Genomic DNA, 26508 nt, shown 5'->3' on the forward strand with positions numbered 1-26508 from the left:
GCTTCGTCGCGTTGCAGTGTATTTGCAGTGGTCCCTAACTACTGCAGCAGAGGCACTTTCAGTGGCTCTTGCAGATCAAATTTGTGTTGATCCTTTTATGTCAGTGCATTACATTCTGAGGAGATGGATTGCCTACATTAAGTTTTCCCCCCAATGATCCAACACAGCATCCCGTGGGTGCCTCACTGTGGAGGCTTAATAGAAATTTTTCATTCACGACATGAAAGTTCACACACAGTAATGTTTGCCCTAAGTTCAGCGAGGACATGAGCAAGTGTGTCTCTGTGCTCAATGGCCAAATAAAACGGGAAAAGCCCAAATCATAATAGTAATGCAAATACATGGAGGAGTACTTATGATACAAACAGGCAGGTGGCCAAATGGACATCAACAAGGGCCAGGGAGGCAGTCTCATTTTTCCTCCTGACAGAAATGTCTACAACTAAGCGTGTGTCCTTAAAGTAGAGTTTGGATTGTCAACAGATGAAAATATACTGTGTGAGCACTACTAGATGGCTGTTCCAAGGCCAGGACACACAAATTTCAGCTCCTGTTAAATACACTGCTCCCACTGCCTGCATCCTAACCTCCTCTTTGTACAGGAAACTGCCCAAGACTTGATCTTAATTAGTTTGGCACTGTGTAACAACATCCTCTGAGGATTAGAGATTGTTGTGATAAATTAGTGCAGGAAAACACACCTTTTTTTAGTTTTGGATGGCACAACAACATGCGCTGGTAATATAAAAACTCTCAAATGTGAATTTTATTAACTAGATAAACTTAAACATACATACATACAATAAATTATATGTATTTAAGGCTAACTGTTTAGTTGTCATGCAAATCTGGACCAGGTAGCAGATGTGTGTCCATGAGGTGACAGGGCTGTGATCATACATTGTGCTAAAACTCCATAACTTTGATTAATTTTACAAGCATGTGTTTTGTTGTGTCAGTGGAATTGGATCGGACATCCTCTGGGTGGTAAAGGTTGACTTTTCCTAAGCTACTTCTGTGGTTGGCTCAATTGGGATTTAGAAACATTTAAAATCCAAGACAAACTTGACCGAGGAGTCTGTTCAACATTTTTCTAAGTGATCAGAAATCCACTTTTAGAACATGCATGTTTCAGTCTGAGATGTGCCGTCTTTTCCAAGCAGTCCATAACATTTCTTTTATTTTCCCATAAATTGATTTTTTTCTCTTTTTCTGACAGTTGTTTCATTTGTTCTCTAGATTTATTTTACAATCATCTGTCAAGAAATGTCGTCAATTATACTGACCGGTCAAAATCAGGTGGAGTGGTTTCATTTTAAATGAACTCTTTCTGAAAATGTGAATGTTGACGATTAAAGAGCGGGCTTTGATCATTTTTCAGAGGCCATGACTGTTATGCTTAAAGAGGCACTCTCTATGATTCTTGGCCCCTGCCTTATTTTCTGTATAAATTACATACAAAGAAAGCTTAAGAGGTGTTTCTCAAGGGCTCAACATTTTTTATGCTTACACTCCATTGGCAAATGCGCTATGGAAAAGCTGAACTGTACTTGAAGTGCTGTATTTTAGTGTGGTTTGGAGCTGAGGTGGGGATCAATTGCTTGGTTTCTGTAGCAGCATCCCAGAAAGCCCCAGAGACGCAGGTCTGAAGGACAGGTGGGGAGCCACACAGTGCCACCTCAAACCACTGTCCCCACGGCAGGAGGGGGGGAGGCCTCACCACAGAGTTAGAGACCAGCATGCCCAGAGACAGGCAGGAGGTGGTGGTCAAACACTGCCATGTCTGTGTGTGAGTGTGTAGGGCTGCAACTTGCAGTTATTTTCATTATTGATTCGTCTGTCACTTGTTTGCTTCAGTTAATTATTTAGTTCGTAAAATGTCAAACAATATTAAAAAATGTGCCCGGCCTCCAGGACTCTGAGATGCTGACCACGTCTCATTTGTTTAGCAATTCAATTAAGTGAAACAAAATGGCAAATCAGTCTGAATATCAGGCTAAAGAAATGTCCACCACAGTTTCCCACAGCCCAAAAAGTTGTCTAAAACCCAGAGGTATACAGTTTGCAATCATATAAAAATGAAAAGCAGCAAATTCCACAATGGTGCATGGGGGTAGGGGCATGCACAGGACATGTCTTCCTCAGTATTTAGAGCATGTGCATTTGTCTCCCCCAGTAAAAAACATGAAAGTAACAGAAGCACAAATTGGTGCATAAAAAAATCACCAGAATTAAGGAAATCAAGTGTTTGATCTCAAAATATTCTGGCCGAGGACCCCCAAATTCCCCGTTTCAAATGTGTCCCCTCCAGTGTTGAAATGTAACCTACACCCTTGCACATTCGAGAGGCTACGAGCAGTTTGGGTGTGTGCCTGTGTGTGGTGACGGTAGCTGGACGAAAGAGATTATCATCACCTTTTGTCCCTTTTTTGTGCTGTCCCGCTGTGTCCCTGATTTTATAATTTTACTCTTGACACATAAGAGAGTGTCTGACCACCTCTTTGCAGAGACGTCTAGCTGTTTTATGGTCAAGTTTGAAAACTAATGGTAATTGTGCTGGCGTTGTTGTTGCTCCTCATGTCTGGGACAGCCTCATGTAAAGCCAATTCAGTGCACATCTCTAAAAAGCATTTAAATCCATCTGTTTTCTTTGACTCGTCTCGATTTTATACATTTTATTTTATAGCTTGTACACTTAATTCTCCTCTGTCTCGTTCCCATTTTCTTCCCTCTGTAATAAACTTTAATTTCTGTGCTATATAACGTTAAATTTTACTTTATATTGAACAAGATGAAACCTAAAATAAGGCCTAACCCATGTGTCTTTTACATAATGTGGCTCATGCTGCCCTCTTCTGTTACAAAGGCAGAATTCATCTTAAGGGTTTAACATTCACTCACTCCCACATTATGTAATATGAAAACCACTGCTGATATTGTAAATATTGCTGTTAAACGGTAGCTGTTTTAGTAATGCATATACAAAACCTACTACACAGACTGAAACTGAAGGTATGTAAATGCGAGTAACGGCCACAGCTATTATACCGCCATTAACGTTGTTGTGTTTTCGCTCAATGCGACTGTAATTAATTATTTAAACTCGCGTTTTGCAACGTATTAAAGAAAATAATGTCAATAACGCTAACAAATTGAAACAATAGTGGAAATATCGTCGGCAGGATTCATGTAAATCCGTTATCTTAAACGTCCGGCCTGCCGTTTCTTTGTGGCGGCGGCCTGCGAGCGTTCCATTCATAGCTAGCCAATCAGAGCGAAGCTTACTGGGGCCTTCCAGCCAATAGCGTGGCTGGTTCTTTTTCGGCCCTGTTACGACCGCGGGCAGACAGAAGCAAGTGGACCGGTTTGAAGCTAAGCTAATTCAATCACATTACAGCGGGTTAATTTAGATTTTTTGCACTGGTTCCGTCAGCAGCACAGCCGCGTATCTGTTTGCGAAAAATCAAATCTACGTGTGGATAATTTCTCCGTCGGGCTAAGAAGCGGAACTGTGCATTTATTTTGGTAAACCGCGTCGGTGCTGCTAGCTGAGTTGGCGGCGGTTAGGCGCCAGTAGTGTTTGACAACAGCGGTATTCGGTCACGTTCCCGGTGTTGTTGTTTGTGGCTGCCGAGTCAACGAACTAATTTCCGTTAGGCGCAAGGGGCAAAAATAAGAAAGCTATCGGTCGCTGTATTAAAGTGAAGCATGGCAGAATTCCTCGAAGATCCGTCGGTCCTCACGAAAGATAAGCTGAAGAATGAGCTCACAGCCAACAATGTGCCACTTCCCAGCGGAGAGCATAAAAAAGAAGTGTATGTGCAGCTGTATCTGAAGAACTTAACCGTGCTGAACAACAAGAAGAGCCCGCCTGCAGACACCTTCTCCAGCGATGAAGAGTTACCTGCTCCCGTGGTGTCCAACAAGAGTCGGTCTGGAAGAGTAAGTTTGGGTTAATTGATTTTTATTGTGATTAACTGTAAGATGATGCTGTGATTGTCGGTACTGATAGAAGCTGTGTAAGTTATGACTCGATGTATGATATGTAACTTAAATCTTTCTACAGAAAGCTACCAAAAAGACAGACAAGCCTCGCACAGAGGAAGTGGAGGTGACAGATCTCAGTGATGAAGATTTAAAACAACAGCTGGCTAAACATGGTGTGAACTCAGGACCCATTGTTGGTGAGTTCCTTGAGGTGTCTCTCAGAATTTGTGGGGGGAAAACTTCCCACCAAGAAAAATACAATTACATTTAAGTTACACATATAAATCTGGACATTAAGTTTCTAGATATGTTAAAGGTGTGTGTAGATTTGATTTGATTTTTATATTAGCTTATGTATTTTTATTAAATTTTTTATCAAGTCCAATTTTATGTACGTTCTCTTTTTTCTTTTTTCCTTTTTCTTTCGCTTCTGACTCTTCAGCTGCTGTAATGTGGGAATTTCCCTGATGCAGAGTTAATGAAATCTAAACTCACATATAAAGACACAAGCTTAAACAGTGTAAATACGAGTGTAGGGAGGTGTAGAGGGAGTCTTTAACCATAACTGTACAAGATTGTACAAAAAGACTAACTGCACGTAATGGTAAAAGATAACCAGATAGCTTCGGGGAGGGAGACAAAGTGAGAATGGAAAGAAACAAATGATTTAAGAGGCACTGAATTATTTACATGATGTTATCGTATGTGAATTATTAACATGATATCAATATTCAACTTTTAAATATCACAGATATCAATAATATCTGTACATCATGACACCATTAATATCAAATAACAAATTTGGGAATTTATTGGTTCCAAATTAGTTTTTTTTAACTAAAGCATGGCCTACAATGAATGTTTGAGACTGATACCAATATTGGTGTTTGAGTTTGTTTGTTTGTTTGTTTTAAAAAACAACCTTTTTTTTTTGCAAAACCATTTTGGGTAAGACTCCTTCAAACCTTTTTTTTTTTTTTTTTTTTTTACATAATTTTTACCAGCTTGTTAGACAGGAATATAACAAATATATTTACAAATATTTCTCCCTAAAACAGTGCTATGTGTGTCCAAGTAATCATGTTTCAATAATATGTCTTGATTGAACAAAATGTTTAAATCTTCAATGAGTTACATGCAATGTATTATGTGTGGTTTATCCTTTTTTGTCCCTTCCTCCCCTCCATTCAGCCTCCACCCGCAAGTTGTATGAGAAGAAGCTGCAGAAGCTTTTGGACCAGCCTCCAGCTGAACCTGAAGCTCCTACAGAAGTCACAGCTCTCCCCAAGGTGGACAGTAACCAGAATGGCAACACAAATTCTGACCAGTACAGTGACAAGGAAGATGGTGAGTTCTGACCCCAAATTACCCCTGAGCCATCGTTGACACTTCTTACCAAGACAAATAACATGACCCGAATGTGTTAGTTTTCTTTTATTCATAAAAATTATCCCGCCTCGTTAATAAACTTAGTTCTTGCAACAGGTCCCTGATTAAATATTGGAAAAACGCTGATTATTGTTCAGATATCATCGTGTTTCACTGCTGTGGTAATATTGTGTGTTTTTCAGAGGAGATTGCTGCCCCTGAACCAGAGCCAGTTCCTGTGGTAGAGAAACCAGTGAGGAGCAGAGGGAAAGCTCCAGTTACTGTCAGAACCAGCAGCAGACGACAAACTAAGGTGAGGGACATTTTTCCATTTCCATTATTAGTGATAGGATTATATCTAGTGGTTCAGGCCTGAAGGGCTGAAACTCTGTGTTTTTTCTGCTGATTTCCTATTTTTCTTGAGAAGAACCATACAAAGAAGGTTTGGTTCAAAGAAACCACTAGGACACTAATAAGGGGTGGCAGCGTTGCCGAAAAAGAGTGTGGCCCATCACAGATTTGATCGTGAATAATTTAGCGCCTGTTTGATTGTTCCAGACCTGTTAGTTGTCATTTGTGCAGGTGTTGGAAACTGTCAAAGGTCTTGATCCTTCACAGCTTTCAGTTTATTACAGTCCATGTTGGCTTGATCCCCAGCATTGTTGCTTGTAGCCATATTTTAAGTTTGTATTAACATTTTTTTTTTTTTATATCATCCTGACAGGTGGTGGAGGAAATCGTTACTGAAGAAACCCCTAAGAAGGCCAGTGAGAGCGTTGTTGAAGATATCCTTGCCAATGAAATAAGCACACCAACAGGCATGAGGTAACAAGCACATGAATCACGTACTGTCTCCACAACAACTTAGCAAATTTTATCTCCTGAATTAGACTGTGAAATGCTGTTGAAAGCTAAAAAAAAAAATATCTCGTATGCATAACTTGGGTGAAGATATTTTTTGTGTGTGTGTGTGTGCGGAGCATAAAAGATTGATTTTGTTGTTTCTGTGCTCAGTGCAACCTGCAGGCGTCCGATCCGAGGGGCGGCTGGTCGTCCATTAAAACCAAGTGAATACTGGCTGGATGAGTCCCGTGTACAGCGCAGCCTCCACACTGAGACCCGTTCTTACTCAGAGTCTTTCTCCAGAGGGGCCGGCTCCGTCTCTTCAAGCAAAGCGCCAGCCCGACGAGGCTTCCTGTCCATCTTGCTCAAGCTCCTGCTCCTTGTCGTGGTGGGCGGTTCTCTCTTCTACGCCTATCAGAACCTGGAGGCTGAGCACATCAACACCGTCAAAGGCCTCCTGGACAGCGCTGTCGTCCACGTTCAGGGCGCTGTGAACAACGCAGCCACCTACCTGGGCATCGGCAGCGACGGTGCCGGTGCTACAGAGACCACCGAAAAGTAAAGACCCTCAGCAGTCTCTTGCCATGCCCCCGCCACCTCCCTGCCGCCTACCACAGCACACCATAACTCAAGCAGTAAACTTGGCTCACCTCTTCTCTTTACCCACATGGATGGACAAAGGTTACAGATTTAATTGGGACGATGAACTTTTCTCTTCTCTGGACTCCAGCTTTCCTCCCATCAGGGGAGGAAACAGTAGCTTCTGGACAACACTGTTTTGTGGCACTCAGAAGAGACTCATTTTACTGTTGATTTTAATCTGTGAATTGTTTGTGTCTTTGTGTGTATTTAACCCTTGTATGTAGAAACGAGTGCAGAATGGAGAGGCCAGTTTATCCATGCATGGTTGTAGTTTTTGAAGGTCATACTGTAGTTTCTAACTCTGTGCCAGGTGTTTTTCTGATGGTGAAGTGCCTGGACACTCTTAGCACGTAGTGCCCTCCCATTTTCGAGCACAAAGCAGTGCTACTACTAATACCAGAATGTTACATGTGTTTCTGTATGAATTTAAAAAAAAATTGCTCTGTAGCTATAGTTAGGTAGAGTGATTCATTATTTCTATGGTGCTCAGGTCGATTCAGCTCAAAGTTTTTAATGTGGTCTGTGCTGGGAGGAGACACATGGTGTAATCAGGTCACATCACTGCATGAGGAAAATCCGCCCACGTTCAGGTTGAGGTATAAAAACTTTTTTTCAGTGGCTGATCACTGCTTGAATCATTGTATACGGGGCTTTATGATTACGACTGAAATGAAGATTCTGGTCATTCTGTAATATCATGATTTTTACTGTTAGTGGATCAAGGAAGAAAATTTACTCTTGTATCTACATCCTCATCAATTTGCAAAGTTCTCAGTGATACAAGTTTATAGTTTCCTCAAAGAAACTAAAACTGCAGTGTTCGATGATAGAATATTGATTTTCCAGCCCTGTCAGTGTGCCCATTTGAGTTTACACGCTTTGGGTTTTAGTGCTCTGTTGTGCTTTTTATGTTCTGTTTTGATTAGATTTCTGATCCTTCAGTCCTTTATGCAGGATTGGCTGTTGCAGTGCACCCACATAGCCCGCCTCACTGACTGCATGTGTCCAGACGTGGCAGATCTGCAGATCTGTCCCAAAAGTTAATTTTTGGGACAGTTAATCAATTTATTACCTAAAGAACTCTTTGACTACTTCTGCCTGAGCAAATTACCACAATTAAGACACTGTATGTTACGCTGAAGGGGGTTGTTTATCTGCCGGGAGGGAGGATGCATTCACTGGAGGTGATGTCGGGGATGGGAAGATTTCTGGGGCACCTTTGTTTCTATTTTGATATTTTTCTAAAACGGCGTGTTAAACTTTTTATAGCACATTTTAAGGTAACATTTGAAAGCAATATGTGAAACATGGAAGTGATACTGTATCTTAATTTGAACCTTGCTGACTTAATCCAAGTTGATTTCATCATCATCAGGCAGCTCTCCCACAATGGACAGAAACGACAGGGGTTATGTGGGTAAGGATTTTTAATCTGTTTATTTATGATAATGTAGGCATTGTATCATAAAATAAACGTGGCTGTTACCGGATATTTTTTCTTTTCTGAGCATCTTTTAAGGGCAGTGCCAGAAACTGCATGTTTTAAACAATTTATCACAACACACAGATACATTACTATTAACCGTCTTTCCCAAGTAATCCATACTAAGTAGGATTTTGGAGAAGTTTTCCATTGCTTTCCATTTATGTGAACATGGATGTGATTGAGAGTTTCAATTAACATTTTGTTACCATGCTAATTTTCCTTCTATCCTCATGCCTCTACACCTGAATGTGTACACATCGTGACAGCTTTACCACTTAAGTCCCTTCAGCACCCCGCTGTTCTCCCTGTAGGGGGTCTATAAGACGCAACTCCTACAGAGGACACCTGTCCAGATTGGCAGCAGCTGCTGTGCCTTGTAAGGTAGAAACCCCCCTTTCCACCCACCCCATGTTGTTTATAGTGTATTTAAAGTGGATAACACAGTTTGTGACCACCTTTGAATGAGAATTTTTTTGAAATCCACACAAGAGCACCAATTGTTACATGTTTCCATTTAAACATTGCTGTCTTGCAGTATAGTGAGTCCAGAGGTGTCTTTCGTCTGGTTAAAGAGCTGCTTCACTGCTTTATGTGAATGTGACAGATCCCCATGGGTTTTCCATCATATACTGAAATGCACATGGTTGTGGGACAGAGGAGTAGATTTCTGGGGGGAGAGGAACCTCCCCTCCACCCCAATAAAAACACTGATGAACTGCTAGATCGCAAATCATAGACACAACAGTCCCTCCACTAACGTTGGCGGTGACAGTACCTTAAAAGCAATGGTTGCACTCTGCCATAGAGCTGAAATAAGATGAAGCAGCTCTGCACTGTTAGGGCAGTAAGTATCATGACATTTCCACCATAAACTGATGCTTAAAATTGGGGCATAAGAAATTAACCGGAATACAAGAAATGAACTGTTTGATGCTTAAAATGTCTTGGGGGAGAACCCTCAGACCCCCCACTTAATATGTGTCTCCACCCAAATGTTGAAAAGAAAATGCCCTTCGCCGTGGTCTTCCTCTGAGCAAATGCCTGAATGCTGCAAAGTGGCCTCACACAGGGTCCTACAGCATGATTGTTTGTGGAAGAGGCAAATGTAGGCTTTGCATATTTAACACCATAAAATTACAATGTTATCTGTGTCCTTCGTCATTCAGGACAGCCTCTGAAATCCTACCTAGATCATGGGACACTAAACTGAGACACAGATAAAATATATTCTTATGTTTGTTTGTTGGCAGTTCCTGAGTGCAGCCAGTAAAGTTGCTTCACTAATGTCAAATAAGCCTTAGGAGGGAAAAAAAAACATTTTAAAGGTCCCATATTGTAAAAACTCCATGTATTTTTTTATTATTATTGTTTTAAAGCAGGTATAGGTGCTTTATATCAAAACACTCAATCCACAAAAAAAGCCCTGTCGGTATTCAAAAATTGTGCCCTTAAACAAGCTGTCAGGACTTCAGTGAAGTTGTGATGTCACAACTATACTATACAAAGGTAAAAACCGCTGCCACAGTGCTGTCTCAGTTATTCTCCAACTGCACTGAGGAAGCAGATGTGGAAGACCTGGAAACGCTGATCAGAGCATTTCAGACAGTGAGAGAATTCACGTATATTCAGGCAGACAGTATAAGGAAAATAGTGTGTTTTATGGCCATTAAAGTATGTAAGTTTGTTCACACACAAAATATGAGTACAAACCTGAAAATGATAGTATGTGACCTTTAAAGCTTTTAGTCTGTAGGTCAGTCAGAAACTCTGTCATATTCTGAAGTGGACAGCATGACTTGATTGTGAGCAAATACTGACAGCCAATATGTATTTAAGGCTAATATTGATCCTGAGTGTAGCTGACCTTGACAGATAATAAATGTCTTGTCATCCCATAGTTTCTCTTGCAGTGGTCATACTCGAACAGTGATTCTCCCCCCTGCTGGCTCTGTTGTGTCTGTGCTTTGACTGAGAATTGTAGCTCAGCAGTCAGGCTCCTCAAGACGCTCATATTTAAGGTTGAGTAAATGACTGAAACCTGTTGTCTGTCGTGACTCTGCCAATATTAGACTCACTCCCTGAAATCCATCTGTTCTGGAGCAGCTCAGAGGCCCCCAGCAGCTCTCTGGCTCTGAAACACCGGAGTCATTTTCATGTGAAACAGTCAGCTCAGCCAAAACACTGCAGTGGCTACTCAACTGGACCTTAAAGGGACAGTCCACCACAAAATCAAAAATCAATTTTTTTCCACTCACCCGTAGTGCTATCAGTCTAGATCATTTGGTGTTAGTTGCAAAGTGTTGATGTAATAGAACTAGGTGGCACTCAGCTTGTGGTGTTCAAAGTGCAAAAAAATATGCATTCGAAAAACTTAGTAATGTCTCTGTGGATTTTTTTCTTATTTCTACCGAACTACAACCACCAACTGAATCACTATATAGGAGGGAATGTTTATCTACTGCTAGCTCACCTAGCTCCACGGGGTTAGTTAAGTTACAACTCAGCCATTCATATTTGATTTGATTTGATTTGATTTTTATTTGTCTCAAACAAGCACAAGCATAAAAACAGGCAGTATATGTAATAGAAAAAAACCCAAATGGCACACTGTGATAACATGCAAGTTCGAGAAGGGGCTGAAGGAAGCAAAGCTGATTGTTTGTAGTTGTGTTTAAATTTTTTAAGTTAATGCACATTTTTGTGTCCTCATCTAGTTTATTCCACAGTTTTACACCACAGACAGATGGTAGGATGTTTAAAATTATGATTCCCTCTTAAATTGTATTTTCCCTCTCTGACCATGAACATCACTTGAATGTTGCTTGGTAACAATTTATTACAGGCTTTAAACAGAATTTGAACAGTTTTGAATTTAACTAGGTCCCTGAATTTTAAAATACCCGATTTTAAAAACAAAGGATTAGTATGATCAAGTTACCCAGCATGATGAACCATCCTTATGACTCTTTTTTGTAAAGTGCAAATCTTTTGTAAAGTGCTTTTGTATGCATTTCCCCATACCTCAACACAGTAGGACAGATATGGATCACTAAGTGCATAGTACAGAATTTGAAGTGATTTCTGATCTAAAATGTGTTTAGTTTTACCCAGTATTCCAATGCTTCTGGATACTTTGGAGCACAAATATTTGATGTGAGGTTTCCAGCAGAGCTTATGATCAATTAAAACACCAAGAAACTTAATTTCGTAGACTCTTTCGATTTCAACATTTTCAATTTCCAAATGTACTTCTTGCTTAATTTGACGATTTCCAAATATCATAAACTTAGTTTTGTTCAGGTTTAACGATAATTTGTTTACATCAAACCAACACTTTATTTTTTGCAATTCACTTTTGACCACCAATAATAGCTGCAAATCCTCCCCCGAACATAAAATATTTGTGTCATCTGCAAAAACCACCAGTTTTAAAATATTAGACACTTATTTAATATTGATAATGAATATTAATAATATGGATACTCACATTTTGTGCTGTCATGAGCACCAGCCTCTCATTCATGAGTAGATGCACTCTTCCTTCTGCACAGTGATACGATTGGTGGGAGTAGTTTGATAGAAAGAAAGTAGTTCCTACGTGAAACTGTTCACAACAAGGTCTGTGGATTATCTCGAGTAACCAGGTCATGATTTGTGGAAAGACATATTACTGCGCAGTTTTCAGATGTTTCCCTTTTGCTTTGTTTTGTTGTGTTTTGTATTGTTTTGATTTGTTTTTAAAGTTTTTTTGGCAGCCACAAGCTAAGTGCCTTCTAGTTCCATCATATTTGAGAGAAGCAGACATCTCTATGTCTATCTCCAACACTCAGCAACTCACACCAAAACAATCTAGACCGATAAATAGCACTACAGGTAAGAGGAAAAATATGTTAAGAGGTGAACTGTCCCTTTAACCAGTGCAGAGAAGCTGTGAAGCAGGTGCTTAATTGTAGCTACAGATTAAGTCTCTAACATTGCGTATGTAAAATAGAGATGTTTTCTATGTGGAGTTGCACAGAGGGCATAGATTATCATAACTGTGAACTGGTTTGTGTAACATTTTTTTAAACTAGCTTTTTTTTCTTTATTATTGAACAGGAAGTGTGTGTTGTTGCAGGTGGATGTGCACCAGCTGCCTGAGGTGACCCTTGCAGTGCCAAACTGAGACTTTGTAGGGGATGGAGAGGCTTAATCAATTAAATCCAGACGGCTGCAGCCTGACAGCACAACAGAAAGGGGAGCAGGCACACGGTGCAGCACACCAAGGGTGAGTCTTACTGAAGAGTTTGAGAACGGACCAGAACTGACTCTCAGCGTAACTGGACCCCCGAGACAACAGGTGAACAGCCATGATTTTATTTGTTATATGAACATTTGAAATATCTGCAGAAGGCATGTAGATTGGTTTGTGGTGCATTTGTCTAACTGTGGGGAAAGTTATGCTTGGCAACCTTATTTTTATAAAGGGGCATTTGTTTTGTATGTGTCCTCTTCATGTTCTCTGTATCCCTGGTGCAGATTTGAGAGGCTTTCAGGCTTTGTAGAATTGTACATGAAATGTATTATGGCAATGTGTTTATCCACCATGTTTAATTAGGTTTGCATAAAGTTGCGTCATCACTAACTGTGACAGCAGTACTCTGAGACAACTACCACCTGAACCATTGAAAGGCCATGTCACTTTTCTATGATCAAGAACAAGAAATATATACTAAATATAAATTGATTTATAGTCATTTGCAGACAGTTTTTGTCTTGAGGTGTGAGTTGGTTGTTTCTTTTTAATGTAGTTTTGTCTGGGACCTTGAGGCTCAAATATTTACCCAGACAACTGGAAGGGAGGTTGTGAGACATTAAATTAAAGATTTAATTTAATTTAATTTAATTTAATTTAATTTAATTTAATTTAATTTAATTTAATTTAAATAAAATAAAATAAAATAAAATAAAATAAAATCTTTTACACAATGTTCTCATGATATTACAATTTTTTTCTTGCAGTTACGACTCTATTCTCAAAATTTTAGATGTTTTTTTTCTCAGTGTGACCCTAATTCTCCTTCTCAAGTCATAAAGAAGTGGACTGTTTTTGGATTACATTTTTCAAAAACAATGTTGGTGGTCTGCCATCAGCACCATACGCTGTTTGTGTTCAGGTTCAAAGGTGCCTTAACTTTCTCAGTAAACATCTGACAGGTTGAAACACAACAGCTGTCTCTAAAATGTTGCCATAAACAGGCAAATTCTCTGATGATATTTGATTATTTAGACACCAACCATGTTTTTATTGTAGCGTAATTAAAAGTCATTAAACCTACTGTCTCTGCTGTGACCTTGCAGGCCAAGCCACCTCATTAACTGCTCGTGTTTACATCCTTCGAGCACACGACACTTTCTCTCTGTAATCCAGTTTCATTAGGGGCTAATGAATGGGCAGTTTACAAGTGCAGTTTCAATTGGACCTTTTACACTCATTCAGAGATGGGAAGTTGTCAGAGCGTTAGCAAAATCTTTTATTTTTTTGAATATCATGCAGTGATCTCTTGCACAGACAACAGTTTGAGCGTGCCTCATGTATTACAGCACCTAAAATCTGCAGGAAGAAGTAAAAAAAAATTCCCACATGGCAGCTTGATCATACATAATTCAGATTTCTGCCTGTTATTATGTAACAGTGACGTTATTATAGCTGTGATACAGGATAATGTGTCATACTGCATTTATCTCAGAGAGTATTTACGTTACATACTTTGTAAAATAATTATCACACTGTGTATGATAAAAGTAATTAGTTATTGTTCTTTAGGGACATCCTATTAAATACAAGGTTAATGTTCATCTGTAGTTCAGCTGCAGCAGATGGCAGCAGCGTTAAGGGATTACAGTAACTCCTTTAACAGTCTGCAGTCAGCCAGTCAAGTTCGGCATCCGATTATAGTGCTCCGTCCTCCATTTGGGGAGGAGAGTGGAGGGGAGAGGAGCCGGCTCTGAGTCACATGTGCTCTGTGCAGCCGCTGCAGCTGACCGGATACCTGCCTCGACTGTCTGGACTGCACAAACAGTGACTGTGGGAGGTGTTGTGGATGCAGGGGGTGCGCAGCTCTGTGGGAACATACCTTAGGTACCCATTCACTTTGCCATGCTGATTACATGTTGGTATTTATACCTCGCAGCTCGGAGCCTCGCCAAACAATGCAAGTATTGCTGCTGTTTTTGTGTCTGGCTGCTTGTCATTTCAAGGTGAACTCTGCAAAAAGATAATGTGTGGGACAGCGCTCAGTCAGTGTGTTTGCTCTGTGTTTAGGTAATGGATCTAGATGACAGCGAAGTCTCGCTTCTCTTAGTGCTACTGAGATAGATGTCAGGCTTGATGTGTAATTCCTCTACACTCAGAATATAAAATGTGACGTCCTGAATGCAGTATTTATGAAGTTTGAGCACGCAGCCTGTTTTCTGGATGCAGGACTGTTTCCCTCAGCTGTGCAGAGTGTTTGCCACTTGTCTGCGGTCGACATGTTTTCTAACCAGGAACACTCTTCTCCCTCTCTTTCTCCTTCCTCCTCTTATTTCATTTTACTCTCCCTCAGCACTGAACATGGCCTCAATTCTGCAGAAGCTGATCACCCCACTGTTCAGTGGTCCTCCTGAGCCCCCGAGGAATAAAGTGACAGTGGTAGGCGTGGGCCAGGTTGGCATGGCCTGTGCTGTTAGCATCCTGCTCAGGGTAAGAGCCACACTCATTTTACCTTTGCTCAGATTATCTTCATGCCTGCTGGTGTCACAAGACGGGGTAATACTTAGGATCCTCCGAGACTCACACTGGATTACTACTGATCTCTCAGTGTCTGATCTGTTATCCCTTCACTGTCCTTAAGGTGTCTGACAGTGACAGAAAACAACATTTTTCAGCAAAGGAGAACAACTATGATGACTTTCTATTACAACAAATAAAAATGGACAGCAGCTTCCTGTCTGTTTATATCTACTCAAGAAGCACGTCGTCTTCCATTCAATCCACCATGTTGTTTCTTCAGTAGCCCATAACAGACAAACCGAACACTGGCTCCAGACAGGGCTGTTTGCTTTTTTTAACTCAGCCATTATAGTTCCCTACTACACACTTGGCACATGGGAGAAGTTTCTGTTCTTCAACTTCACCACTAGATGCCATTAGATCCTACACACTAGACCCTTAACTCCACTATGAGAAGTTTTAACCCTCATTATACTGGTTGCAAAGCAGGTCAGAGCATGCACAGTAGCTAAGTATTGCCAACAGATATATAAGCATTTATGATCAGGTTTTGATTTGATTTGTGGCCATTGTATGAACATTACATTTCATCTGAATTGAGTGAGGAAGTTTTCAGTCATTATTAATGCTCTAAATATAATAGAGTGTCATCTGTGTAAAAGTAGCCAAAGCAACATCAAATGTGACCTTTCAGGAAAACATACATGCAGACAACTGTGGTTTAAAATGACCAGTGGATGTGTTAGTTATATATTTAGTGCCTAAAACAGACAGCTTGAACCTCTCTGTTGAGGTTATTTCATCTGGGACTTAAAGGACAGGTAGATTTGTGAATGGCTGTGCTGTGAGGGGAAGCTTTGTTGTGTGTGTCGTTCTGAACCTCCCTGATGTGTGCAGGAGCTGGCTGATGAACTGGCCCTGGTGGATGTGATGGAGGACAAGCTGAAAGGAGAGATGATGGACCTGCAGCACGGCAGCCTCTTCCTAAAAACTCCCAAAATAGTCGCAGACAAAGGCAAGTTTATACGTCAGACAGTGCAGGGTGCAGCTAACAGGTAGGCATTGTGACTAAACCATTTTTGCCCTCACTTGCATTTAAAATAGCCGAGATTCTTACCAGCTGGAAGGTTTATTAATTAAAAGATACCTGAGTTATGAGAAAAAATTGAAAGTGAAGATACTTAATGTTCCCATGAAATCAAAATAGATGTTAAAGGGTTTTTTTTAATCACAAGTATTTCATGCAGATTGTCTATAAAATCTGCAAGCGTAGACAAAAAGTCCTCCACAATAGAGAGCAGGCTTTCCTCAGGTTGTTGTCTATGTTGAGCTAGTATCTGAAATTTGCCAGGGGGGTGTAACGCACATTCAGCACTATTGGCTACTATGAATGCTAATCAATATCTGTGACAAGTCCCCCTCTAGCTTCCTGTTTTTACTGGAAACACATAAATAAGCAGAATCAAATAGCACTCTGCTCGCCGTTTCATTTACCCATTATGACACATCTCCTTCTTTCTCAGACTACTCTGTGACAGCAAACTCCCGCATCGTGGTGGTGACAGCCGGAGTCCGCCAGCAGGAGGGAGAGAGCAGGCTGAACCTCGTCCAGAGAAACGTCAACATCTTTAAACACATCGTCCCTCAGATTGTCCGATACAGCCCTGACTGCACCATCATTGTGGTTTCTAACCCAGGTACCGTCTCAACACGCATTCCTACAGACATACAGTACGCACCCTTTAATAACTCTAACAATGCTTTCCAACAGTTGATGTGCTGACTTATGTAACCTGGAAACTGAGCGGCCTTCCCCAGCACCGCGTCATCGGCAGCGGCACCAACTTGGACTCAGCGCGCTTCCGCTACCTGATGGCCGATAAACTGGGAATCCACCCCAGCAGCTTCAACGGCTGGATCCTGGGAGAACACGGAGACACCAGTGGTGAGGATCTGTGGGACTTCTGTTACGTTTTATGATGTTATCGACAAACGGTAGTTCAGACTGTGACTGTGTGATGTGTGAAGCGTGTGGACGAAGGTCAGTGGTTTCAATGTGTGTTTCAGTGCCTGTGTGGAGTGGAACAAACGTGGCTGGAGTCAACCTGCAGACGTTAAACCCGGACATCGGCACCGACTGTGACGAGGAGAACTGGATGGAAACACACAAGATGGTGGTGAACAGGTAAAATAATCATCATTTTAAATATGTATAGTTTAGCAAAGACTGTCTGCTGCACTTACAATAACAGGAAAGTTATCAGGAACTTGATGAAAGTCCCAATAGATTTCCTATTATTGCAAGTGTAGCAGACAGGTTGTGGGAGTTCTTTGTTCTATGATAGTCAGCCGATGGTCCTCTCTGCTTTTTGAAATACATATAGTTTTCAGAATATTTTGTTTAAAGTTACAGGTCCTTACTCCAGTAAAACACTAAAAATCTTTCTTTTATCTGATTTTGAATACTGGTACTGTAATAACAATTGTCACGTATCAAAACAGAGACAAAGTGAACTAATTTTATCAGTATCACCTTCAGCTGTCACCTGTATAAGCTCATATTGTATTGGTATGAAAAAAGGAGAGTGAAAAAGTGAGGTCATCTTATATTTGAGGACAAGAAATAACAATGTTATTATGCATTCAGTGCTGTCTGTCTCTGTCTGACTCTGAGACTGAGTCACTGTCTCTGTCTCTTTCATCAGTCTAGAGGACAAAAGCAGCCGTCCTGCTTCTGAGAGTGTTATTGTGTTCTATCAGTTTATTTTCAGCACCTCTCATCTGCTTCATCACCTTTAAAATCAGCTGTCTGCAATAAATCCAAACAAGCAGTCTGAAAACCATCCCTCAGCCCACACCTTTTTTTGTGTTTGTTGTGTGTCTCAGTGCCTACGAGGTGATCAAACTGAAGGGTTACACCAACTGGGCCATCGGTCTGAGTGTAGCCGACCTGACTGAGAGTCTCATCAGGAACATGAACAGGATTCATCCCGTTTCCACCATGGTGAAGGTAAAGGCTGCTCACACACACTCAGATTCATTTTCACACACATTTCAGACAGAGCTGAAACAAATATTTAAACTATGACATCCAGAGCATTAATACAGCAGCAAACCACTTTGCCATGTATCGATAAATTGGAGTAATGGCGTCCTGAGCAGATCATGAGGTCACACTACCTGTGTGTGTGTTGTAATCGGACCTTCTCTGTTCTTTGTTATGGTAGACAGTCCGGTTGCGCATGCATGTTAGTGCTTGTGTGTATCCCACTGGCTAGCTCATGGCCGCCACTCTGCACTGCTCTCATACTGCTGATAACGCTGACAGCGTTGTTGAGAAAACACCCACCCTACAGCCAAGATACACGTCACATAGAGCTTCTTTAACTTATAATAATAATAATAATAATAATAATAATAATAAAGTTTATTTATATAGCACCTTTCAAAACAGTTTCAAAGTGCTTTACAAAACCGAATAAAAGACAAAACAAAACAAGATAAAAGCAGTAAAAATAGAATACATATACCAGAGTAAAAACACGCAATAATAAAACAGTTAAAAACACCGAAAGGCAATTTGAAACAAGTAGGTTTTCAGAAGTGATTTAAACGATGAGACAGAGTTTGCAGCCCTGATCTCCTCAGGCAGGTCATTCCAAAGTCGTGGAGCTCTGACTGCAAAGGCTCTGTCACCTTTGTGAATTAATCTGGACCTCGGAACAAGAAGAAAAGATGCATCCTCAGGGTGCGAGAGGGAACACAGGGCAATAAAAGATCTGTTGTATAACTTGGAGCAAGGCCTCTCAGGGCTTTGTAAGTAATCAATAAAATTAATTCTAAAAGCAACAGGTGACCAGTGTAGGGAAGCCAGGACTGGTGTGATGTGGTTATGTTTTCTAGTCTCAGCCAAGATTCTGGCAGCGGAGTTTTGGGTGTGCTGAAAGAGGGATTTTTTACTGATGCCAGAGAGCATGGCATTGCAATAATCTAAATGACTGGCTATGAATGCATGAATAACTGTTTCCAAACCAAACTGGCTTTGCCTGCAGACAGCATGTTGCTATGCAGCCTTGTAGCAGACATATTTTTTAATACATACACCAAAAATACCTCTAAAATGCAAATCAGCAAATTGTCATAATCCAATGCCACCTCTGGCTTTGTTTGCCATTATTCAAAAGCTTTATAGACATTTGTATTTGTAGATATAAATTCCAATCCAAGTTCATTTTTCTTATACACCTACTGTATGAAGAACAAAAGATGTATACTGTATAAAATATCTTTTTTTCATTGGATGTGACATTTAAACAAAGGTGGACCAAATAAATGAAGTAATAGTGACTTTTAGTTTTAAGTCTTTTCATTCAGCTTCAAATTGTGACTTGCTTTGTAGCCGACTCTTTCTTTTGGTTCAGGCTGTTCAAATTTTAGCACAAGAATCCACATTTTTGCAGTTTATGAAGTCTCTCTTCTGACAGTTGTCCCTGTCTTAAAGGTGTATGTTCTATTATGGACAGTAATGATGTTGTTGATTGTGCACAGGGCATGTACGGGATCAGCGAGGAGGTGTACCTGAGTCTGCCCTGCGTGCTGAACAACGGAGGCGTGGCCAGCGTGGTCAACATGACCCTGACAGACGACGAGGTGGCCCAACTGCAGGCCAGTGCCAACACGCTGTGGGACATCCAGAGGGACCTGCGGGACATCTAACTGAACAGCAGAGGGCGATGTAGCTGTACCCTCCTGACGTATTATCACTCTGCAGTCACTAAACACCACACAGCTCCACCTTCCACGCCTCCAACCCACTGCCCTCTGTAGATTCACAGGCGTACGGGAGTTTAATCCCGGCAGATTTAGCTGTAGGTGTCAGTTTGTGACACCGTCTGAGTGAAATGCTGCTCTGACTCATTTGTCCTCGGCTGTGTTGCAGTGTGGGGCTGTGTGTCACTCGTGTTGCTTCGGTGTGCAATAAAGCAAGTTTGTTGTTGCTTGAACAGGAAGTGCATGTGTTCAGTTATTCAGCTGTAAAGGGAACATCTCCAGGAGGGCTGAACCAAGGATGCACAATGGTGGATTTTTGCCGATATCCGATTTGCTAATATTTTCATTCTTGATTTATTTTGACCAACTGCTGATACAGATATATGCACATTTGTTTCTCCACCTAATTGCAGATAACATCATGTAGCACTCCTGTAGTCAACATATTATGCCTAATCTTATTGTGATGGCCCACAGGCAGATACAAACATAAAATACAATGCTTTTAAAAATGTACACATTCACTGAGCAAAATAAAAACCTATTAAAACTTAGGTTACATGTAAACATGCCATATTTATTTTTATGTAACATTTTCAAACAAATCTGTAAAATATATCCTACTAACAGCTTAGATGAAGCTCTCCCCGAGACAATCCTGACAGAAGTCACAACCAGGGCAAATTTCGACTCATTAAATTCACATACATAAAGCAGCATCTTATCAACCAGTCATATCAGCAGAAATGTTCATACGTACGTTAAACATTTTATCTAGAAAGGTTGCCATGAAAAAGTTAAACAAGGTGATTTTACTGGGACGTGTGTAGATTTTCTGAACTCTATTTGAATGTGTTATCACAGAAAGAATATCTATGAGTCATTATTTTGTGTCAATCGACGAACTCCTGATAAAAACTTTACTTAAAGGTCCAGTGTGTAGGATTCAGCAGCATCTATTGGCAGAAATAGAATTTAATAATCATAATTATGCTCTCATTTGTTTATAATAACCTGAAAAGACGAATCGTTGTGTTTTTGTTGTGGCCCTTGGATCAGTTTTAAACAGCCCACAGCTTGTCTTTTAAAATATACTATATGTGGCCCTTCACACAATATTGGTTAATCAAGCAAGTTCATTTTGCATTCAAAAATGTGTGGACACCTCTGCCTCAGCTTATGCTTTTTATGTTTACATATGGAGTGGGTCTTCTTCTACAGAGTCAGCCATGTTGTTCTACTGTAGCCCAAAAAGGACAAATCAAACAGTGGTTCTAGACGGGGTCATTTGCTTTTTTGGTTTTCACGTCCGCCAGTGTTGTTCTCCTTCAGTTTGATTGATTTTTCAGTTCTGCACCGTCACCTCTAGATGCCACCAAATACTACACACCAAACCTTTAAAGTCTTTATTAGTCAGATTAGCTCTTTACTGAATCTATTTTAAGAATGTGTATAATCCAAACAAATGACAGGGACATTTGAACAATTAATATCACTTGTCTTGCTAATAAGGTGACAAAAGCTATAATGTTCTTCTCATACAGAAAGTCAGAGTGAAAGAAAGATCCTGAGTAAAGCTGTGAACAAATGGAGTACAAAAGTTAAAATATTGGCAGAGAAAAAGAGAAGAAAAGGAGAAAGCGGCCTGGTTGGAGATGTGCTGACGCTACCTGCACTTGAAAGAGTTGAGCAGTGAGATGTGAGGGTCTGAAGGAGCTTATGCATCTGTTGGTTTTGGCTGTGTGTGCATGTAAGCCACTACACTGGATCCCCGTGCGTCTTGCCGTACACTGCCACCCACTGGCCAGGTGTTGTAAGTACAACACAAATCTCTGAAAACCAAGATGGCCGACGGAATGGAAGAAATGTGCAGCGCAGGAACTTGTCGCCAATCCTACTGTAACAGGAGACCCCGGTAGGTAAATAAAATTTGTAACCATCAAGTAGCATCCAAGAAGTGATGAAGTTGTTAAAACTTCTGAGTATTGATTTCATGTTGGTAGGAAATTATTAATCCGTCCACTAAACTGGTCATCATGCAGCACTGGTTGTATTTTAACTACAATTAACACCATCACTGAAACCTTGTACTTCATCTGCAGGACTTTATGGGCTGTGAATACCTCAATGTATGTTATCAGAGTGTAACTTGCCATTTTTGTGACAAAAACAATATTTTGACAAGATTTTTGTAGAAAACGTTAATTGAGAAAATATATATAGTTTAACAGGGAGGTTTGTGGGGGGCTGAGGAGTCAGAAGAGAGGTTCAGCGCTTTTGCACAGGCACTGAACAGTATTGAGTATATCAGAATATGTGAACACTCTAGTTTAACAACATTAAAAATATATATATTAATAGTTTTATCTATTTTTTTTCATTGGTTTATATTTCTTCAGTTGAGAACTTAAATACAGGCTGTGCAACCAAGTGGACATGCAAAAAAAAAACTCCTTGAAAAATGCTTTTTTCTTTCCTTTTTTTTTTTTTTTTTTTTTTAATGAACTTAAAATTTTTGTTTTTCATGCCTAAAGAGAAATATCTACACTTATATAATTCATAATTCATGCATGAAAGGGTAAAACTCTAAGTGGAGGGGTCTGAGACATCGATCACATGTGGGGACCTTTACAGAGTTGGTTTAATAGGAATAGTGAGGTTCGATATTTTGATCTCACTAAAAGGAAATAGATGCTTTTACAGAAACCTGCTTTACTTACGAGCCCTGTATTTTATTCCCATTTACATCAGAACAAACAAACTGGATTAAAACTCTAACATCTCAGCTCGTGACCTTTGTTTGACTCAGTCACGGCTGGTTCAGGCTGCCATTTCCAATCAGACTCACTGGTCCATTTCTCACAGGCAGTGTGATGATGACTGACTGAATGGTGTTTAGCATGGTGTTAATCACTTGTGTGGTGTGAATGACTTAATTGTTGCCTCAAGCTGACGCAGACTTCTTTTGTTTTTTGTTTTCTTTTCTTATTTCATAATGTGTCGTGTGACTGTAAAAGTGTTGAACTCACAGCTCACTGACAAGGCAAAGGGAATTTTATTTAATTGCAAGTTAACACAAACTGACAAGTAACATGTATAGAAAAACATAGACAATAAGACAGGTAAAGAAAAAACATTTGTCTTCACAAGAAGTTATAATTCAGCCCTTGATCGTCTGAATCGTCTCCACCTGAAGAAAATAGAAAAATCTTTAAGCTGCTCAGATGATGGTGATGCGTTTGTGATAACTTTAAGGGTTTTTACCTTCTTCCACAGCTCGCTGCAGAAGCTCCAGGAGAATAGACGACAGAGACAGTCCAGGTCCATCACTGCTCTGGTTGTGAGTCTCTGCAGAGACACAGAGTCAAGACATTTAAAAGGAAGTTACAGTTTTTGTGAGATAAAGTCCTGGTATCAAACTGATGTCATGAAGTTTTTAGTACCACTTTCTCACAAAGAATTCTTTATAAAGTTTTAATAAGTTCATTTTCACACTGATTTCTCTTAACCCAAGACTATCCTTAGCCCTGGGTTAACTTAGTCCCTTTTCACACACACCAATTCGGTACGCTTTTTTTAACGTTTCCACTGTGAAAAGTTGTGGATGGTACCAATGGAACTGTTCTGTACTGTCCCCATTTTTGGTCCCCTCTCTGTTGGGATACCTAGCACACAGCTCTGGTACTAAAAGGTGGAGCTGTGAACACTGCAGTCTGTTGATTGGTCAGTAGAGGACGGTCACTCTGCTCAGTGCTGAGTCATGGCTGGTTTTGAGGCTCATGTAACCACTGTTCATACTGTGGAGAGTTTTGTTAGTAAACTGTAACTATAAAATGAAGGATGTTTTGCTGCCTCTTGCAGCAGCTGGAGTTTGAGAAAAAAAAATACTTATTTCACTATGCTGTAACTTTTAAGGTGGAACTTTAACTTATAATGTTCCTCAATGTATGCATTGACGACGTGAATCCGTCAACCACCTTAAAGTTCACTGTGACAACCATCACTTTAGCTTTTATATGACATACACTTTTAGAAATGTGTGGATCTTTAAGCGTTTGGAGTAGGGCCAGCAAGTCCTCAGCTAAAGCCGGAGTTAGTCCATTTATAATGTGTCAAGATTGTGCCAATGTGAAGTCTTTCTTAGCCCCAGGATGACAGCTCAGCCCAAAACCTGAATGTCATCAATAGATTTATTAATGAATAATGAGTAATTTGTCAGAGGTGGGACCAAGTCATTTTCACAAGTCTCAAGTCTTCGCACTCAAGTACCAATTCAAGTCCCAAGTCAAGTTTTTTTTTTTTTTTGGTATTTATTTGTTAAAACAAGTGTGACTGAACTTATTCATGAAAAAGAAGTGCTGATACTGCACTTCATAGCATACAGTATTATTAATGGATTTTGGATGTTTTTGTTCTGTCTTGTTGTATTTATCTTTTCTCAAATTGACTTGGTATCAAGGTATCAAGTATTTTTTTTAAGTCAAAAGGCTCAAGTCCAAGTGAAGTCACAAGTTGCAAATCTTGTTTTATTTCATCAAGTTGGGTCTAAAGTCTAAAGAGATTTGTGACTTGAATCCTACTCCAGTCCATACCGCTCTCATTTACAAATACTTTATAGATCAGATACAGTATAACCATTGTAAAGAGCAACTGTTGCAAAAATAGTGTGTTTATAGTGGTAAAAATAATGATAAGTGAATAAAAACAGCAGCAAACATTAAGTCCTTGACTGTCATCAGCACTGATGATAGTCCATAGCCCAGTTGCATTGGTGTGCAAGTATTTCCTCTGCAGTCCTTTCTTGGTTGTCTCTTGTACCGACACACCCAAGATAAAAAAAAAAAAATTGTTGCCCTTAGTAGGCACAGTTTCACAGCAGCCTGAAGACTTATATCAAATTAAAACAGCATCAGTAGATGACTCATTAACTATCAATAAAGTCATTAGTTACAACATGTAAACCCTTTATAAAGTGTCACTTATTAGAAAGTGGGAAAAAAAAGCTTATAAGAGTCTAAAATAATACTTCACTGCTAATATAACTATTATCTCTCACCTATGTGTAAAGTGTCCCCGTCCTCTCTGCTGGTGCGCTGCACCACTGAGCGGTGTCCCTCTGCAAAACATCAACATGCAGCACAATTTTCTCTCAATCCAAGTTAAAAACCAGACACTTATACAATTTTATATTTCCTCTACAAACTCTTACGTGCTCCTTTTAGGTATAAGATGGCCTGAGGGGTCCAGTTTCTCCTCTGAAAAGTGATGCACAAAATCACCATTTAAAAAGTCATTATTGTTTTCTTTATATTTTTGTTTAAAATCAGTTTGAAGCATGAAAATAGAAACATTTACTTTCACACACCTGTGGTGCACTCCAACACTGGGCAACCAATGTCAGCACGAGCAGTGTGACTATTAGAGACATTGTTCAACTCTGTAATGACATTTAGTTTAATTAAAAACAGTAGTATTAATATAAATAACAGAATAAAAGAAATATAATAACCTTACATCCACACCACAGTTTAATAAATGGTTTGTTACACAATATGATGTAGTTATAAGCAGATATAAGGACATTTAAAGTGTTAATTACTGCACAGTATTTGTCAACAATTATAATTTCACCTAGAAATTGTATTTTATTGTCTTAAAAGTGTTTCACTATATTGTCATTCATTATCTATTCATACACAGGAGGAGTTACAAATGTTGACAAATACATGAAAAGTCTTATTTCTGCTTACAGCTGCATCACACTGGGTTATAGACAGTTTATTAAATTCTATAAATGCTGCACAGGGGCGCTTATGGTAATGTGTAACTGTTTAAATGTTTATCTTAATTATAACAAACTCAATTTTCATTTGAAACGGACTTCACGTAAAATAGTTAATAATTAATATAAAATAGTTAAAACACAAACAAAATATAACAACTACTACTTATCATAATAATAATCATATCTTACCGTTAGCTGTGTGTCGTGCTCTCCTGCAGTCTAAATGTTTGATTTGTGCGTCCTCCGTCGCCGGTTACATTATAAAAACAATGATAATCACCTCATCACACAGCGTCATCGATGAGGATCATTGGTACCTTAATTACGTCTCACGTGATGCTTCCATTGACGAGAGTGACAGGTGCTGTTAAAACTGTCACTGCTCGTTAATCAGACACACACGACAGAGATTTAAACTTTTCAAGACTTCCATGAGTCTCTTCACAGGGTCACTGCCTGATGACGACACTGGTGAGATTTTATGAATGAAAGCTGACGTGATGACAGCGTGTCAGTGGAGTACGTGGGTGTAGACACCTGCACGAGGCCTGCAGGCTGTGGAGGAGTGTTGATGCTTTCCATAAAAAGCTGCACGGGTCATCGCATGTCATGCTGTAAAAGTTTTAAATGGCTTTTTTTCTTAAGTGCACAAGAAGGGATCCATTTGATTTATTTCACTTAATAATTATTATACATTGGATTTATATAGCACTTTTCTGGTTACTCAAAGAAGCTTTACAGAGAACAAGACAGAAAGGCAACAGAAACTCAAATAACCACTCGTTACAACCAAGGTCTGCAGAAGACCATCTCTGAACCAACAACACGTCCAACCTTGAAGCAGATGGGCTACAGCAGCAGAAGACCACACCA

General features: G+C 39.9%; 3 protein-coding genes across 4 annotated transcripts; 2 read left to right on the forward strand and 1 right to left on the reverse strand.

The window, feature by feature from the left end:
* The first annotated feature begins 3305 nt into the window (after positions 1-3305).
* On the forward strand, positions 3306-8330 carry tmpob (thymopoietin b). The gene is made up of 6 exons (XM_050073413.1): positions 3306-3942; positions 4067-4184; positions 5179-5334; positions 5559-5668; positions 6080-6180; positions 6370-8330. The coding sequence occupies exons 1-6, from the start codon at positions 3709-3711 to the stop codon at positions 6758-6760; spliced, it is 1110 nt and encodes a 369-aa protein (XP_049929370.1). The 5' UTR covers positions 3306-3708; the 3' UTR covers positions 6761-8330.
* A 5941-nt stretch (positions 8331-14271) lies between these two features.
* Positions 14272-20083, forward strand: ldhbb (lactate dehydrogenase Bb). 2 transcript variants are annotated; one of them, XM_050074143.1, is made up of 8 exons: positions 14272-14520; positions 14914-15050; positions 15978-16095; positions 16604-16777; positions 16852-17025; positions 17148-17265; positions 17967-18090; positions 19629-20083. In XM_050074143.1, the coding sequence occupies exons 1-8, from the start codon at positions 14466-14468 to the stop codon at positions 19794-19796; spliced, it is 1068 nt and encodes a 355-aa protein (XP_049930100.1). In that variant the 5' UTR covers positions 14272-14465; the 3' UTR covers positions 19797-20083. The 2 variants fall into 2 exon arrangements, with proteins under 2 accessions (XP_049930100.1, XP_049930101.1); XM_050074144.1 differs by having other exon boundaries at positions 14272-14447.
* Positions 20084-22797: 2714 nt separating this feature from the next.
* On the reverse strand, positions 22798-25873 carry LOC126408385 (spexin prohormone 1-like). The gene is made up of 6 exons (XM_050073908.1): positions 25825-25873; positions 25216-25287; positions 25060-25105; positions 24907-24966; positions 23115-23198; positions 22798-23040 (listed from the first exon to the last, which is right to left on the reverse strand). Exons 2-6 carry the CDS (start codon positions 25276-25278, stop codon positions 22994-22996), a joined length of 300 nt encoding a protein of 99 aa, XP_049929865.1. The 5' UTR covers positions 25279-25287; positions 25825-25873; the 3' UTR covers positions 22798-22993.
* Between the last annotated feature and the right edge of the window lie 635 nt (positions 25874-26508).

This window comes from Epinephelus moara, chromosome 20 (assembly GCF_006386435.1).
Source record: "Epinephelus moara isolate mb chromosome 20, YSFRI_EMoa_1.0, whole genome shotgun sequence".
In the NCBI taxonomy this organism is placed as follows: Eukaryota; Metazoa; Chordata; class Actinopteri; order Perciformes; family Serranidae; genus Epinephelus; species Epinephelus moara.